Source organism: Microcaecilia unicolor, chromosome 3, assembly GCF_901765095.1.
Source record: "Microcaecilia unicolor chromosome 3, aMicUni1.1, whole genome shotgun sequence".
Classification (NCBI taxonomy): Eukaryota; Metazoa; Chordata; class Amphibia; order Gymnophiona; family Siphonopidae; genus Microcaecilia; species Microcaecilia unicolor.
The window spans coordinates 161,866,013-161,881,262 of NC_044033.1; the positions used below are offsets into that span (position 1 = coordinate 161,866,013).

Below are 15,250 nucleotides of genomic sequence, written 5' to 3' on the forward strand. Positions count from 1 at the left end.
TCTAAAAGACCACCCTTTTTTTAGGCCACTTTTAAATTTTACCCCCTGTTTGATGTTTACAGCTCATGTTTTAATCACTCTCACATGTGAAGTATTATAAGCTGTTATTTGTCCTGTTTGTCCATCTTGGATAGATTAAGTTCTGCTGATAGGGGATGGTCTCTTACGTGTTTGTATGCTAATATAGAAATAAGTAGTAGAAGTAGCATCAGAGCTCTTTTGTAGTTCAGAAGCTGAAGGGACTTCTCATGTAGATTCTTATGTGATTTAGGACTAAACGTATGGAACACTGACTGGCATGGGAAAGTGTAACCACTTTTGGTAAGAAATCCTCATGAGTGTGTAGAATTAACTTGTTGCAATGAACCAGTACATATTACTTAGCTGATCAAGGCTTTAAGCTCACTTACTCTTTTGGCCAAAGTAACCGCTACTGAAAAGAGAACCTTCTAGATAACATGCTTGAGTGAAGTGGATGCTAATGGCTCACCAGGCAGCTTCATGAGACAGGCAAGGATAACATTAAGATCTCACATCACAGGAGGCTTCTAAAATGATGGCTTTTGACATGAAGTCATCTCTTCAGGAACTGAGAAATTATTGGACAATATGAAGCTGGAAGCCTACTAATGGGGACAAAATAGGCTGCACACTATTTACTCTGGTGGAGGATGTTTGCAGCCCCATTTGATATAGATGGTGTAGATAGTGAAGAATGGTATTTAAGGGATACTGAAAGGGGTTGACCATTAGTAAAACTCCAGATGGATAATCTCTTCCACTTAAATGAACAGGTATGCTTGGTAGAGGGTTTTCTTGCTGTGACAATAATGTTGTGTAAGAGTATTAGGAACTCTAGGATGGAAATTAAAAAACATTACTCAATTTTCATGCTGTCAGGACTAACAAATTGAGATTTGGATGTAGGAGAAAGACCTTCACTCGTCATGTCTTGAATTATTACAATCTTCTTTATAATGGATTACCTTTAGTTAATCTCAAGCATCTTCAGTTTATTATAGCAGTTAAATGTTTATTGGGGCAAGGCATTTTTGATCAATTGACTCCACTTTTACAGGTTTAATATTGGTTCCCTATTGCCTATAGATTCTCTTCCTTACACAAGCTGGACTGATCAGCCAGTCTATTCAACAAACTGTCTGACTTCTTACTCTTCTAGGAGCTTGTCTTCTTCTCAGGCACCCCATTTAACTGTCTTGCATCCACCGAGAGTTAATTTGGATACTACACACCAGCCAGCATTTATTTGGGCCCTTTTGTGGCCAGTGCATCCCTTACTGGCCAATCTGTATATGGGTGTACTGAACAATAGATGGGTAGGTTGGCGTTTTCCTAGCTGGTCAAAAAGTTGATCTGTAGAGCTTTATGGTCCAAAGACTTCTCTCATAGGGTTGAAGAAATCTGCTAAGACTGTCTACTATCTGCTTGCCTTAGATGTAAGCAGCGTCAATTTATATACAATAGGAAAATACTAAGTCCAAAATTATCACTGCTTCTTATAAACAAAAGGAATCCATTCCTCTGTTTGTTAATATTTATTTATAAACATTTATATACTGTTACCTTAGGACAGTGATGGTGAACCTTTCAGAGACCGAGTGCCCAAACAGCAACCCAAATCTAATTATTTATCGCAAAGTGCCACACACCCCACCCCGCCCCTGTCATATTTTCCCCTCCCCACTGTCACACACCCCGTCACCGCCCTCCCCTTACCTTACTACTGCCTGGTGGTCTAGTGACCTCTTAGGGGCAGGAAAGAGCCCCCTCTTTCCTGCCCGGAGCGCTGCCCTGCGTGCATCCTTCTTGTTGCTGATCCCGGCGCCGATTCAAAATGGCCGCCGAGAGTTGAACTCTCAGTGGCCATTTTGAATCGGCGCCGGGATCAGCAACAGGAAGGATGCATGCAGGCCAGCGCTCCGGGCAGGAAAGAGGGGGCTCTGTCCTGCCCCGAAGGCGGAAGAGGTCACTAGACCACCAGAGCAGTAGTAAGTAAAGGGAAGGGAGGCTAGCAATCTAGGCGTGCGTGCCCTCTCTGGCACGCGTGTCATAGGTTCGCCAGCACTGCCTTAGGATATGAAGCAAAAAAGTGAGGAGAACAGATGAGGATACCAAAAATTGCTTTATATAATAAAGCAATTTTTGGTATCCTCATCTGTTCTCCTCACTTTTTTGTTTCATATCTCACGGTATCGTGAGGGTTTTTACCTCCTTTTTTGTGGCTTATACTGTTACCTTAGCAATAGCTATTCAGAGCAGATCATATTCAATCACAGAATATAAAACATGGCAACTTGATTGACAGTTTGAATTAACACTGAATGATGTTGAAGAAGATGTACAAACATTTGGAGAATATAGAATGTTGGTTGGAGCTCCAAATGATTGATATGGAGTAATTATTTAGCTTGAGATTAGGTTTCTTCCATAAGCCAAAAGATGAAGTGGCTCCCAAACTGCTGTTGGGAGCTGCTAGAAGCATCTGTTTTGCAGAGAGAGGGATATTCTGGTGGTGCAAATGGGGTACTAGCAGTCAGGTTGAATTTGGACATCCACCACAATAGCATAGCCCAAAGTGATGCTGATGGACACATTTTGACAGAAAGAGGCTCGGTAAGTTGAATCAACCAGAATTTGAGATCCCATTGCAGTTTTCTCATTTTCTGCCAGCCACACGTTATGACATGACATCTTTAAGCAGGTCTTGGCTGCAATGGTCACAGTGTTGAATGTTTAGAAACGTGAATGCTTAAGAACACAAAAACATAAGTGTTGCCATATTGGGACAGACCAAAGGTCCATCAAGCCAAGCATTCTGTTTCCCAACAGTGGCCAATCCAGGTTACGTGTCCAATCTGTCCGGAGGCAGAAAAACCTACACCTAAACTGTGTCTAGAATAGATTCTTTGAAAGCAAGTCTGTTATTGGTTGAAGTGCTGACACATCAAAGCTGATGATAAAACACCAGATTCTGGAAGTGGCATAGATGAGCATTTTTGAAACAACATCTATGTCAGAACTGGGACGTCCCACTCATAACGTCCAAAAAACCTGTCCATCTCACAGCCATTTTCTAACAGGAGAAATGTTGCAGTTCCCTGTTCAAAAATATGTGAGAATGCCCAAAATGAACATCCATTTTCCAAAATAAAATGGCCAAATTGGGAACACAAAAAACCCAGTTAGAAGGAACTCTGTATGGCAGTATTTGTACAAAAATGGCCACACAGCTCTTTCTGCAAAGCAGCCTAGTGGTCAGTATAGTGGACTTTAATCCAGAGCATCCAGGTTCATGTTCCACTGCAACTCTTATATTAAGTGGTGAGCCCTCCAGAGACAGGAAAATGCCCAATGTACCCTGAATATGCACCACCTCAATAGCCCCCAGGTTTGCATCACCTCAATAGCCCCCAGGTTTGCAAGTGTTTTTAATATTTAGGTACAGCAGGTATCTCTGTTTCTGAAGAGTTCATAATTTAAAGGTTAAAAAAAAAAGAGTTGACATGGAATTTAAACCTAGGTCCCCTGGTTTACAGTCTACTGCACTATCCTTCAGACTTGCCTGCTGCTGTGTTCAGAATGCCCGTAATACCTGATGTTGTCAGGGAGCCTTGTTTTCCTTTCCAGTGTAATTTTCAGGGGTACAGGAGAGGGACAATAACCACTCGGGGGATTCATGAAGGGTCATGCCTTATTTCCTCCAGTGGTCAGAAGCTAAATCAGAGGACCTTTTTGTATTCTGGATGTGACTGAAACAGTTCTAAATAAAAACGTCCTTTTTTGACTTGGACGTTTCTTCCCATTCAATTATCACTGTTGGATGCCATAATTTTGGGCCCTCAAAATACACCCCCTTGCTATTTAGATGCACTGCAGTGTAGGACATCCAAATTCTGTCATTACAAAACCATAATTTGGACGTTTTGGGGAGATGGACGTTTTCTTTAAGCCATTTTGAGACATCCATCTGCTTTGAAAATTAGCATCATAATGTCATCTCTAAGGACCATGACTCGATCCTTTGTGGAAGCTGCCAGAAGTAAAAAAAATAGAAGATTGCGTTGACTGTACAGATGCAGTCTGCTTTGTTAGCCCCCAAACACTGTTTGACACAAGCTGAAGAAAACTCTTTATGACTGGATGGACAGTACAGGTCCTTTATCTGCTGTCACTTACTATGTTATGTTACTATGACAAGAAAGCTGTTTCATATCCATTAAGCTGTAGTAAAAAAGCCCCTGTGGGTCTCAAGAGACTGCTATATGTGGGAAGGGCCATGCATGCTCAGAGGTTTACACTAGTTTTGAGCTCTGAGACAGTTGTTTCATCCCAGTGTCATCACATATCATCATGCTACTTAAGTGCATGACTGAATCTTATGTGAAGAAAAGGAAAGAAAAATAAACCTAAAAGGGAAAGTTATTCCAACTCATGCATTGATGAAAAACAATTTTATTTAAATATTTAGAAGGGGGTTCAGGGTTCCCCTTCACAGTTTGATGATTGAAGAAAATGTTTCAGAGATCCTAATTTAAGTTTCTGTGACTGGGCAATAACCCTTTACCTAAAAGGTTAAAAAGCATCTCTTTTCAGCTGTGCATTTCACCATCCCCTGCAGTTCTCCACTATCTTCCCCTTCTCCCTTTGTCCTATTGTACCAGCCAGAAAACATTTTCTTTCCATTTCTCCAAGCTGGTGGTTATGGTGGTTGGAATGGCAGCCACTGTGTCAGATTTATCTTTAAAATGCTGTGCTGGCCTGCAGTTACTTCTCTTGCAGAAGCATCCTACCTTTTTACCTGCATACTGCCAGTCTGCTCTCCTGCTTTCCCTTGTTACCTCAGCACACTTCTGATCCTTGCCCCCTCAGCACTGGATAGGAAAACTGGGGGATTCCAAGCTAACAGGCTGTGCTGTGTTTGCTTTAGCCCAGTGTGTGTGTGTGTGTGGGGGGGGGGGGGGGGGGGGGGGGGAGATGACACTAAAAAATAGAACTTGATACATGGGCTAGATAAATTAGCTCCATGGACCACATTCAGACTCTGGCCTATAGTTAGGGGACCCCCTGTTCTAGCCTTTTTGAAGGAAATGAGGGAAGTTAAGGACAGAAACCATGAAAGGCGAAGAAGCCACTGATTCACAGACACAAGGAAGATGCCATCATCTGACTGCTTTGTAAATAAGATACCAGTTATTCCAACCCAAGATTTCTCCTCAACATTTGTTGTTACTTTTTAAATTATTTTCAACACTTGATATACCGCAAGTGATCCCTGAGGCGACTATGCGGTTTACAATTTCTATTACAGGTACTTTGCATTCAGGATCTCAACCCACTACTGACCGTCAGACAGCAGCAGGAATCGAACCTGGTTCCCCAAGTCTGCAACCCATTGCATTCACCATTAGGCCACTCCTCCATGTGCCTGCCTGATGGTCAGCAGTGAGTTGAGATCCTAGGGAACCAGGTGTTCCATTCCCTCTGCAGCTCCGTGTGACCCTGTGTAAGTCACTTAGCCCTCCATTGCCTCATGTACAATATATAACTTACATTGTGAGTCCATTAGAGACAGTGCAAAGTACCTGTAATAAAAATTGTAAACCACATAGAGGGGCATAATTGAACGTCGCCGGCGATCTATTTTGGTGGCGGCGCAAGAGCTGGCCGGAACCTTATTATCGAAAAAGATGGCTGGCCATCTTTTTTTTCAATAATACGGTTTAGCCCGGCCAAATGCCAGAGTTCTCCGGGTTTGAGATCGCCGTTTTTGTTTTTCAGCGATAATGGAAAAAAATGCCAGCAATCTCAAACCCGGCGAAATCCAAGGCATTTGGTCATGGGAGGAGCCAGCTTTTGTAGTGCACTGGTCCCCCTGACATGTCAGGACATCATCCGGGAACCCTAGGGGGCACTTCTAAAAATGTTTAAAAAAATACACAAATAGCTCCCGGGTGCATAGCTCCCTTACCTTGGGTGCTGAGCCCCCCAAACTCACTCCCCACAACTCTACACCATTACCATAGCCCTTATGGGTGAAGGGGGGCACCTACATGTGGGTAAAGTGGATTTTTTTTTTTGGGGGGGGGGGGGGGGGTTGGAGGGCTCAACACTTAGCACCACAAGTGTAACAGGAAGGGGGGGGGATGGACCTGGGTCTGCCTGCATGAAGTGCACTGCACCCATTAAAAACTGCTCCAGGGACTTTCATACTGCTGTCAGGGAGCTGGGTATGACATTTGAGGCTGGCATACAGGCTGATAAAAAAAGGTTTTTTTTTTTTGTTTTTTTTTTAGTGTGGGAGGGGGTTGGTGACCACTGGGGGACTATGGGGAGGTCAACCCCCATTCCCTCCGGTGGTCACCTGGTCAGTTGGGGCACCTTTTTGAGGCTTGGTCGTGAAAATAAAAGGACCAAGTAAACCCGGCAAAATACTGCTTAACGCCGCTTTTTTTTCCATTATCCGCAAAAGCTGGCCATCTGGTAGCCATGCCCATGCCCGCCAATGTCCCGCCTTCGCTATGCCACCGACACTCCCCCTTGAACTTTCACTGGCGCGGCGACGGGAAAGCGGCGATGCTGTCAAAAAAGCCGCTTTCGATTATACCGATTTCGCCGCTTTTGAGAGATCGCTGGCCATCTCCCGATTTATGTCGGAAGATGGCTGGCGATCACTTTCGAAAATAAGCCTGATAGTCACCTCAGGGATCATCTGTGGTATATCACGTGCTGAAAATAATAAATAAAATAAACTAACTGAAATATTGAAGAGAAATCTTGGGTTGGAATAAATTGTGTCTTATTTATGAAGCAGTCAGATGATGGTATCTTGTGTCTGTGATTCATAACCATACTCTTATCTTAGCCAACCATTAACCGTTAACCAAAAGCATGCTCTCAACTGGTTCACAATTAAAAAACAGATTTTTTTTTTTTTTTTTAGCTCATTAAGAATTACTGATTGACATCTGCCATTTTGCAGCTGCGTTAAAGAAAACCTTTAAACTGTAAACATGTTTTATGGATGCAAATTACCTGATATATTGGTGGTAACATTGATAGCTGTCGCTGGCCCAAACCCTTTAACAGTGCTGGCTCTAATAAGAAACTGGTAAGTGGTTCCAGGGTGCAGCTGTGAGAAAACATGATGTGTACTGTTCCAAGGTTTTGACACGGTCTGGGAAGGTCCAGCCACAGGCACCGCAGGATCAAATGACCTTATACTATTGTACCTCACCTGTTTAAATTGTTTAAAGGGGAAAACAATAAGTGATGCGTTTTTATAACATACTTTTAAGACTTGTGATCTTGCCTATGAATTAGGTTATACATATACCATAAGTTCTCAGACTGTGAATGAAAGATCAATCTTAAATCAAGTGACACACACACACTTAGTAGCTCATGTTTATATAATGTTGATAAATATGAGAAAAAATAAGTTTATGGACTGGACCAGTAATTAAAGCATTGGTGAAAATCAGATCCACATAGCAACAGATGGACTTATAGCTCCACTGTATGAAGTCCCTTCTTACTACATGATTTTTCACTTAATATCTTTTTGTTAACTGAATGTATTGAGAGTGTCATTTGGGACTGTTTCTGGGAAAAGGTGACTAAAGTAGCAGATCCAAAATATTGAGAATGTTTATGAGCCCATGAAATGAAAAATCAGCCAGACTGCAAAAGTTACATGTTTGAACTTCTGCAACTCTTTTTTTTCCACATAAAAGAATAGGGTTTGGACTGCTGTATTACAAATTATTTACTCTAACAGAATTCATTAATACCTCATTTTTTGTTTCTGGAAACTTCAGTCACATTTGATTTAGCATTGATTTTTCAAGCACATCCTCTTAGATTTCATTCTTTTACTAGTTTGTTAGTGATTTTGAAACTTGCAAAAATCAAGGCAGAATCTTTTTACTCATTTTTTTTAAAAGCCTTACCATAAGAGGGCCACTCTCTTCTTACTGACTTCCATGTGGCTATCTTTAGGCCATCATTAAGCATAACTCTTAAGCATCTTCTCCTCATTTTACTATACATCCTCTGAAAATTATGACACCTGGAGCAGACACTTTCAGAATGATTTAAATGGTCACCAGAAGGGCAATTTTATAATTGAGGCACCCACATCTATGTACACATTACACATGTAAATCAGGGGTGTAGCATGTGCAAGAAGTCCCGGCGTCGGCGATTGAAGGCACTGTGCTGACTTCTGCCTTAAGGAAGCAGCGTGAAGAGATGGGGAGCCACGGCACTGTATTTATTTGGCTGGCGTTGATTCAGCACCCCCACCAGTAAATGTAATGGGATGCTGCAATTCTGGATGGGGCCCGAGCACAAATGGGGGGGGGGGGTGCAGACCCTCAAGACTCCCCCTGGGGCACTAGCATTTACATGTGTATGTGTATACATACCTGCAAAAATGCAAGTAGGGCACCTAGATGCTCTTCTACAAAAACCCACTTAAACTTCACTGCGTATTTTCAAGGGCAGCATATATGGGTGGAGCATGGGCATAAGTACATAAGTAATGCCAAACTGGGAAAAGACCAAAGGTCCATCGAGCCCAGCATCCTGCCCACGACAGCGGCCAATCCAGGCCAAGGGCACCTGGCAAGCTTCCCAAACATACAAACATTTTATACAAGTTATTCCCGAAATTGTGGATTTTTCCCAAGTCCATTTAGTAGCGGTCTATGGACTTGCCCTTTAGGAAACCATCCCCTTTTAAAACTCTGCCAAGACCGCCTTCACTACGTTCTCCGGCAACAAATTCCAGAGTTTAATTACGCGTTGGGTGAAGAAAAATTTCTCCTATTTGTTTTAAATTTACTACACTGTAGTTTCATCACATGCCCCCTAGTCCTAGTATTTTTGGAAAGAGTGAACAGACGCTTCACATCCACCTGTTCCACTCCACTCATTTTATATACCTCTATCATGTCTCCCCTCAGCCGTCTCTTCTCCAAGCTGAAAAGCCCTAGCCTCTAGTCTTTCTGGCAGGGCTCCCACTTATACATGTAACAAGTTAGCGCACTCCCGCCACATTTAGGCACCCCCACTTATGCCAGCTCTATGCCTTGTATAACTATGGATAACTAAAGGTTAGGTAAGTCAATACTAGGTTACACTTGTATTCTATAATGGAACCTGGACGCCCAGGTTCCCTTATTGAAAAGGCTCCTACTGCATTCTACTTTCAGTTTTGGGGTGCTTTATGGAGGCCTCCTAAATGTTTAAGGATAAGGATTTACTATACAACCACCCCATCCTCGAAGGGGAGGTAAGCATTTTTAACAGCTCTCTCTAACTCCCTAGGCAGTGTGGAGTAAAAGCTGGAAATCAAAAAAGAGTGGGATAAAAAAGAGTGGGATAAAAATGCAGTGGATCCCCTAAAGGGCAAGAAGATGCAAACCAAGAATGGAACAGCTCCACTCAAAACAGCTGTGAAATTACTGTCCTACATTCCTCCCAAAATAAAAACAGACATAGGAAAGTTAGCCTACCTCACTGTCCTCATCACTAAGATGTGGCTACTGGCCTGTAATTTCCAATCTCTGTTTTGGGGATGCTTTGCAACAGCAGGGACAGAAAGGCTTGAGCAGATCGAGGGAAAGATAGATGGTCTTAAGTGCAGTCAAATGCTGGAGGAACTGGGGGGCGGGGTAAATTATTTTTTTTTTAGCACAACAATAACCTTTTCGCACAAAACAAAAGCAACAAAGGAGTAGAGTAGGTCAGCAAGAAGAAAATGAGTGTCCTTAAGTGGCTCAATCAAATCCAATAAAAATTGATGATAATACTCAGACTGTATATTTCATGGATGTTCCCTGGTCAACTATGAACTACTGTGAGAAACAGATTTACTTTTGGGGATAAGAACTAGGGAAAATAACTGTCACTGCATTGCAGGTACTCCCACTAACAACCCTGCTGCACAGACTAGCTAAGAAGCTGAAAACGCCCAAGTTTTCATTTTTTCTTTCCAAGTTCAATGGAATTTCATTTCATAAAGCAGGTGCAACTATGCTTAAAAACACACACACACACAAAATCCTCTTTCTGGTATCAATCAACCTGCCCTGTTTTAATGCCAGACTCACCAATACTTGTGGGGAAGTTTTCCGACCAAGTGAAGAAAACTAGTGGGTCCCTGGACAAGACAGTTAATTGGGCCTCATTTCATTTATGGATTTAAAGATGGACAAGATCTTATCTCAATCCTATTGTTCACAGGAAGCCATCTGGCTATCTGATTTTAACACAATCTTCATTTTCTGCTGCCATATTCTGAAGCAGGAACAGACTGTAATAGACTTTTCTCCCATTCTACTGAAAGAAATCAACACATATTGCCACTGTTGATGGTGGCCACAGTGGATGGCTCCAGCAGTAATAATCAGTATCCAGCCAAAAGGCATTCAACCTGGCTAAATATAGGGCTTCTATAAAAAGACTGTTTTCATTTAAAACGCATATTTCAACACAACTCTTTCTATCCTTGGTCTTCACGCCCAGTCCTCAAGGTCAGGTTCTCAGAATGCCCCTGATAAATTTGCATGAGAGAGATTTGCATACAATGGAAGTAGCAGGCATGCATACCTCTTTTATGCATTTTCATCAAGGATCTCCTGAAAATATGACCTACCTTCAGCCCTTGAGGACTGGGCTTGAAGACCAAGGATCTATATTTTTCCAAGGCTACATCACAAAACTGCCTTTATATTAACTCAGTTTTTTTCATCTAAAGTATATTAACTTGACAATAGAAAGCTCTGAAAGTAATCACCAGAGCAAATTTCTCGAACATTAGACCAGTATTCTGAGAACCTTTCATGAACCAATCTGATGTCACCAGAAGGCATTAAGGGCCCACCTTTAAATTCATTTCATCCCTTTTTTTGGTGCTGCAGTTTTCTTAAGTTACCCATGCCATTTTACAGGTAATGGCTTTGAAAGGGTATAATTTACTATTGCAACCTTTAAAATTAGAGTTCTGAGTACATGGAGGCTCTTTTGTCTATTATAACTATACAACTATATCACTGTCACATGGCCAAAAAAAGAAATTGCTCATAGGCAATGGAATGCAGTGTGTCACTGGGGCTATGGCCTAATATTTTGCCCAGCACAGAATCAACAACTAGAGAGCTTTGAGATTTGTTTGGCTTTCCAATGCCCTTGAAAAAGTTCATGTTATTATGCAAAAAAAAAAAAAAAGTTTAAATTTCTAGTCATCACAGTAATTATACTACTCTGCAAGACAAGGCAACCACATTAAACGGCCAGGAGCTTGCAAACCATAAACATTAAAAAAAAAATCTAAAATTAGTAATTTGTATTATTTCTTTAGATTTCTGCTGTCAACATAATACCAATTCTTTCTATTACCTCATACTGACTGATGATGCCGTTTGGCTCCAAAGGTTCTTTCCAATTTAAGAAGATCTTGTCTTCAAATGGTGTACCCTTTAATGAACTTGCTGGTACAGCGCCAGGCACTGCAAATAGATGAGAATTTAGAGAACAGATGAAAACACTAACAAAGCAGTAAACATTTATAGTTTTACACTTCAATACTCTACTGGAAAACTGTGCACAGAATGCAAAAACTAAAATCAGATCAATACATAATTAAACTTAATGGCTCTAAACACAAAAAAACCCCAAACTTTTGCTGTTTATTGGTAACGTTAGGAGATTTTTCATACGTTTTCTTCTGATCAGAAAATCTGTTCTATAGTTTATTACAGGAGCAAAAATAACATTACTCCAACACCTTGTGGACTGCTAGAAATACACATAATATTGGGGGGGGGGGGGGGGGGGGGGGCAGAGTGGAAAGACATACCGGAGAGCTCAAGTAGGCCAAGGGTGGACCAACATATATATCCCCAATGCCCCAGGCATGCTCCTGTAACTGAAGAATCATGGGTACTTTGCATTGGCCACAGACACCATTAGGCCCACCTCCAGTATCACCCAGTAGTCTACACAATGAATTGAAAGGCTTCCACACTGAAAGACAAACTGAAGGGTCCAGGGCCTGACAATTGAGAAGATTTGCATGCCAGTTCACCTAAGCCAATGCAGTAACATTGTTGGAAAAGACTCTCTCAGCCTTCCCCCAAAGGAGAGGCAGAAACCCTATCATGGCCAGACAGTCCTGGATTCTAGATAAATTATAGGCCAGGAAGCCTTCTCTATTTACCAGGTGCCCTGAAAGCTGCAGGAAAAAAAAAAGGGCTACCTAGCCTCAAGTAGGTGGTCACTACCTTCCTCTCCGGAATCTCCAGCAACACATAACTGAGACGTGAGCATCATCCCACCAGGCCAGGTCCCTCTGCAGGTAAGCCAAAAGAGGGAGATGGAACTTGAACAGAGATTTTGGGCACAGAGAAAGAAGTGCATGCTGTAGAAAACACTTGTGGCCCTGGACCACAGCACCACCTTGAGGGTAGATATCAGCCCAAACAGTTGGAGGTAATCTTAGGTCATTAGGGTGGACTAGATGCAAAATGCTGCCTTTGGCCTCTGCAACTTGTCCAACCTCGGGGGGGGGGGGGGGGGGGGGGAGGCCAAACAGACCCCACCCTGACCGGTCAGAAAATGGATGCCCAGATACTTTAAGTCATGCAAAAGCTTGAGATGACTTCTTGAAATTTATGACTCAAGCCCAGAAGCTGCACCACTTGTGCGGTTGCAGATCTGCAATCCGTCTCAGAGTCGACCTGAATAAGCCAGTTGTCCAAGTAAACTCGTACCCCTTCCTTGCAAAGGAAGGCAGCCACCACTATCATCACCATGGAAGTGGTCCTGGGTGCTGTGGCCAACATGTAAGGGAGAGCCCAGAACTGAAAATGCTTGCCCAATACACAGAAGTGGAGGAACCGCCTGTGCTCCGGATGGATGAAAATGTGGAAGTAGGCCTCCGCCATGTCCATGGAACAGAGGAACTCCTCTGGTCGGACCGAAGCAATTACCAACCAAAGTTTCCATGCAGAAACAGAAGACGACTTTCAAGGAGGCACTGACCCATTTGAGGTCCAAAATGGCCACTGGTCTGAGATAACAAAGGCTCATTCCTGAATGAAAACACACAACTGCCCACCTGGGCTGCCCAGGAGGGACCCTCTGACCTTAATTGGGGGCCCCTTGGAAGGAGCTGTAGGTGGCTCCTGAAAGTCCCCTGCTGTCCTTTGCCTGCTTCACACTTTGAAAGGCCTAATCCTTCTGACTCCAGCCACCCTGGACATTCTTCTGGGACAAAACCACCCCTAGTTCCGGGTGCGGGAGTGCCCTCCTGAAGACCTGACCTCCAGAAGTCAAAGGGGACAGGGGGCTCCCCTAAATCCCTAGCCAATTATTCCAGGTCCTCTCTGAAGATGTCACGTCTGTGGCCGTGCCCTCTCTCAGACTCACCTTATTTCCTGTGGTCAGCTTCTGAGCTGGCTTCTGTCTGTTCTTTGTGAGTTAGTTCTGTCTCTGTGTGCTGGCTGCATTAGATTGTCTGTGTGCTGTCACCCGTTCCAGATTTCAGCATAGTCCGGTCCGGATCTTCCAGACCTGCTTGTTTTGTTTGAACCTGCACAGCACTCTTAGTTGCCTGGTGGTTGTTGCATCTGAGTCTCAGCTGCTGCTGGGCTTATTAGCCATTTTGAAACCTTTCTGCTTTGCATTTGCATCGTCTAAGGCCCTGGTATGTTGGTGCTTGCTGCACTTCTGCCCAGTCCAGTTTATAGTTTGTATTCTTGCCTGATTCTAGCTTAGTCTTTGTGTAGCTTTGTGTCCTGTTCTGCTTGTTTTCTGTATTGCTTGTTTTCCAGTCTTGCTCTTGTTTGTATGTCTGTGTCTAGTGCTAGGTTGTCTGTGTTTTTTTCCCCTGTTTCAGTGGCTGCTTGCAGCTTTCAGATCTGTCCCTTGTCTGTCTGAGAGTCCTTGTCTACTTTTCTGCCTAGCTCCCTTCCTTGCCTTGCGGTCCCTGTTTATTCCTTTTCCCTCTGACCCACAGTCCTGGTTCAGCCTAGTGGGTATCCAGTCCTGTTCTGCCTAGCCTCCGGTGTGGGGTGGTTTTGCCTGTCACTGCCGCTGCTCGGCAGTGGCCCAAGGGCTCACAAACCCTGTTCCAGCTTTGAGAACGTGACAGGAGAACGCCCTGAAAGGGGGTACTGATACTGATGCTAGAGCCTGAGGCATTTCTGTGCTGCCACTGCTGTTGTGACTGAACTGGAGCACTTGTGGAACAAGTCGTAGAGCAAATCTGCCAGAAAGACTATTCACAACTCAAACCCGGCCATCTCCAGAGATTTTTTTTGGGGGGTGGGGTGGGGGGGAATGCTGCTGCACTCACTACAGGAGAGCACAAGCTACATAACTACCACAAGTTGCTTTCTACACCTACAGAGCAGTGGAAGAAAAGCCCTGCTTCAAAGGGGATTGCAGCTTGCAGTCCTGCGTATCCTTCAGCGTGATACCACCCTCCACAGGGAATGCAGTATTCTTGGTCCATCTTAGGAAGAGGGAAGTACTTGTCCAAATTGTCATGGGGGAGGGGTGAAAATAGCTCGTAAGCCAGGCCCTTTTTGGAACTGAGCCTGGGAGAGCCCAATGGAAATGGACAGTCTGAACTGGATGATGAAAGCCCATCAGTATAGTATGCCTTCCACCCAGACTCCAGAGGTGGTACCACATCAAGCTGAATGACGTAGGAAACCTGGTTAATCAGTACTCCCAGCTCTTCCTTCTTGAACGAGCAAATGGCTGGTGAGGTCCCCTCTTCCTCAGGACCTCCAGGGAATCAGAATGTGATGGAGAATGCCCACCCAGATTACCAACCTCAAACTCTGAATCCCCTCAGAGGGAGTACCCCAAACCCTCACTCAACATCTGCGTATCCTTAGATGCCAAATGTGGGGAGCCAGGGAGGAGGAGGAAGAGGAGAAGCAGATATCATTATACCCCCCTTCCCCCGGCAGCCTCCAGGACTCTTCCAAACCCCTCAGATATTGCAGCTGACAGGATAGGCCACCTCACATCCAGGACTTCCTGGAATCCCCCCCCAGCGGGAGACAGAGTAGGTTCACCAGGGACCCCATAGGCTATGACATCAGGAGTGGGTGAAATGGTGGGATTCAGGATGGCTGCAGCTCCAGCAAAAACCTGGGGCCAATGGCTGGAGAATCCGCCAAAGGCAGAGGCTGCACCACACTAAACCTGA

At 43.8% G+C, this 15,250-nt stretch overlaps 1 protein-coding gene across 1 annotated transcript in view; it reads right to left on the reverse strand.

Annotated features, from left to right (window-relative positions):
- The window catches only part of PTPRK (protein tyrosine phosphatase receptor type K), a 919,308-nt gene that overhangs the window by 232,851 nt on the left and 671,207 nt on the right, over window positions 1-15,250 (reverse strand). Inside the window, 2 exon segments of the mRNA XM_030196529.1 lie at window positions 7,054-7,255; window positions 11,425-11,534. Coding sequence (XP_030052389.1) covers window positions 7,054-7,255; window positions 11,425-11,534 — 312 coding nt within the window.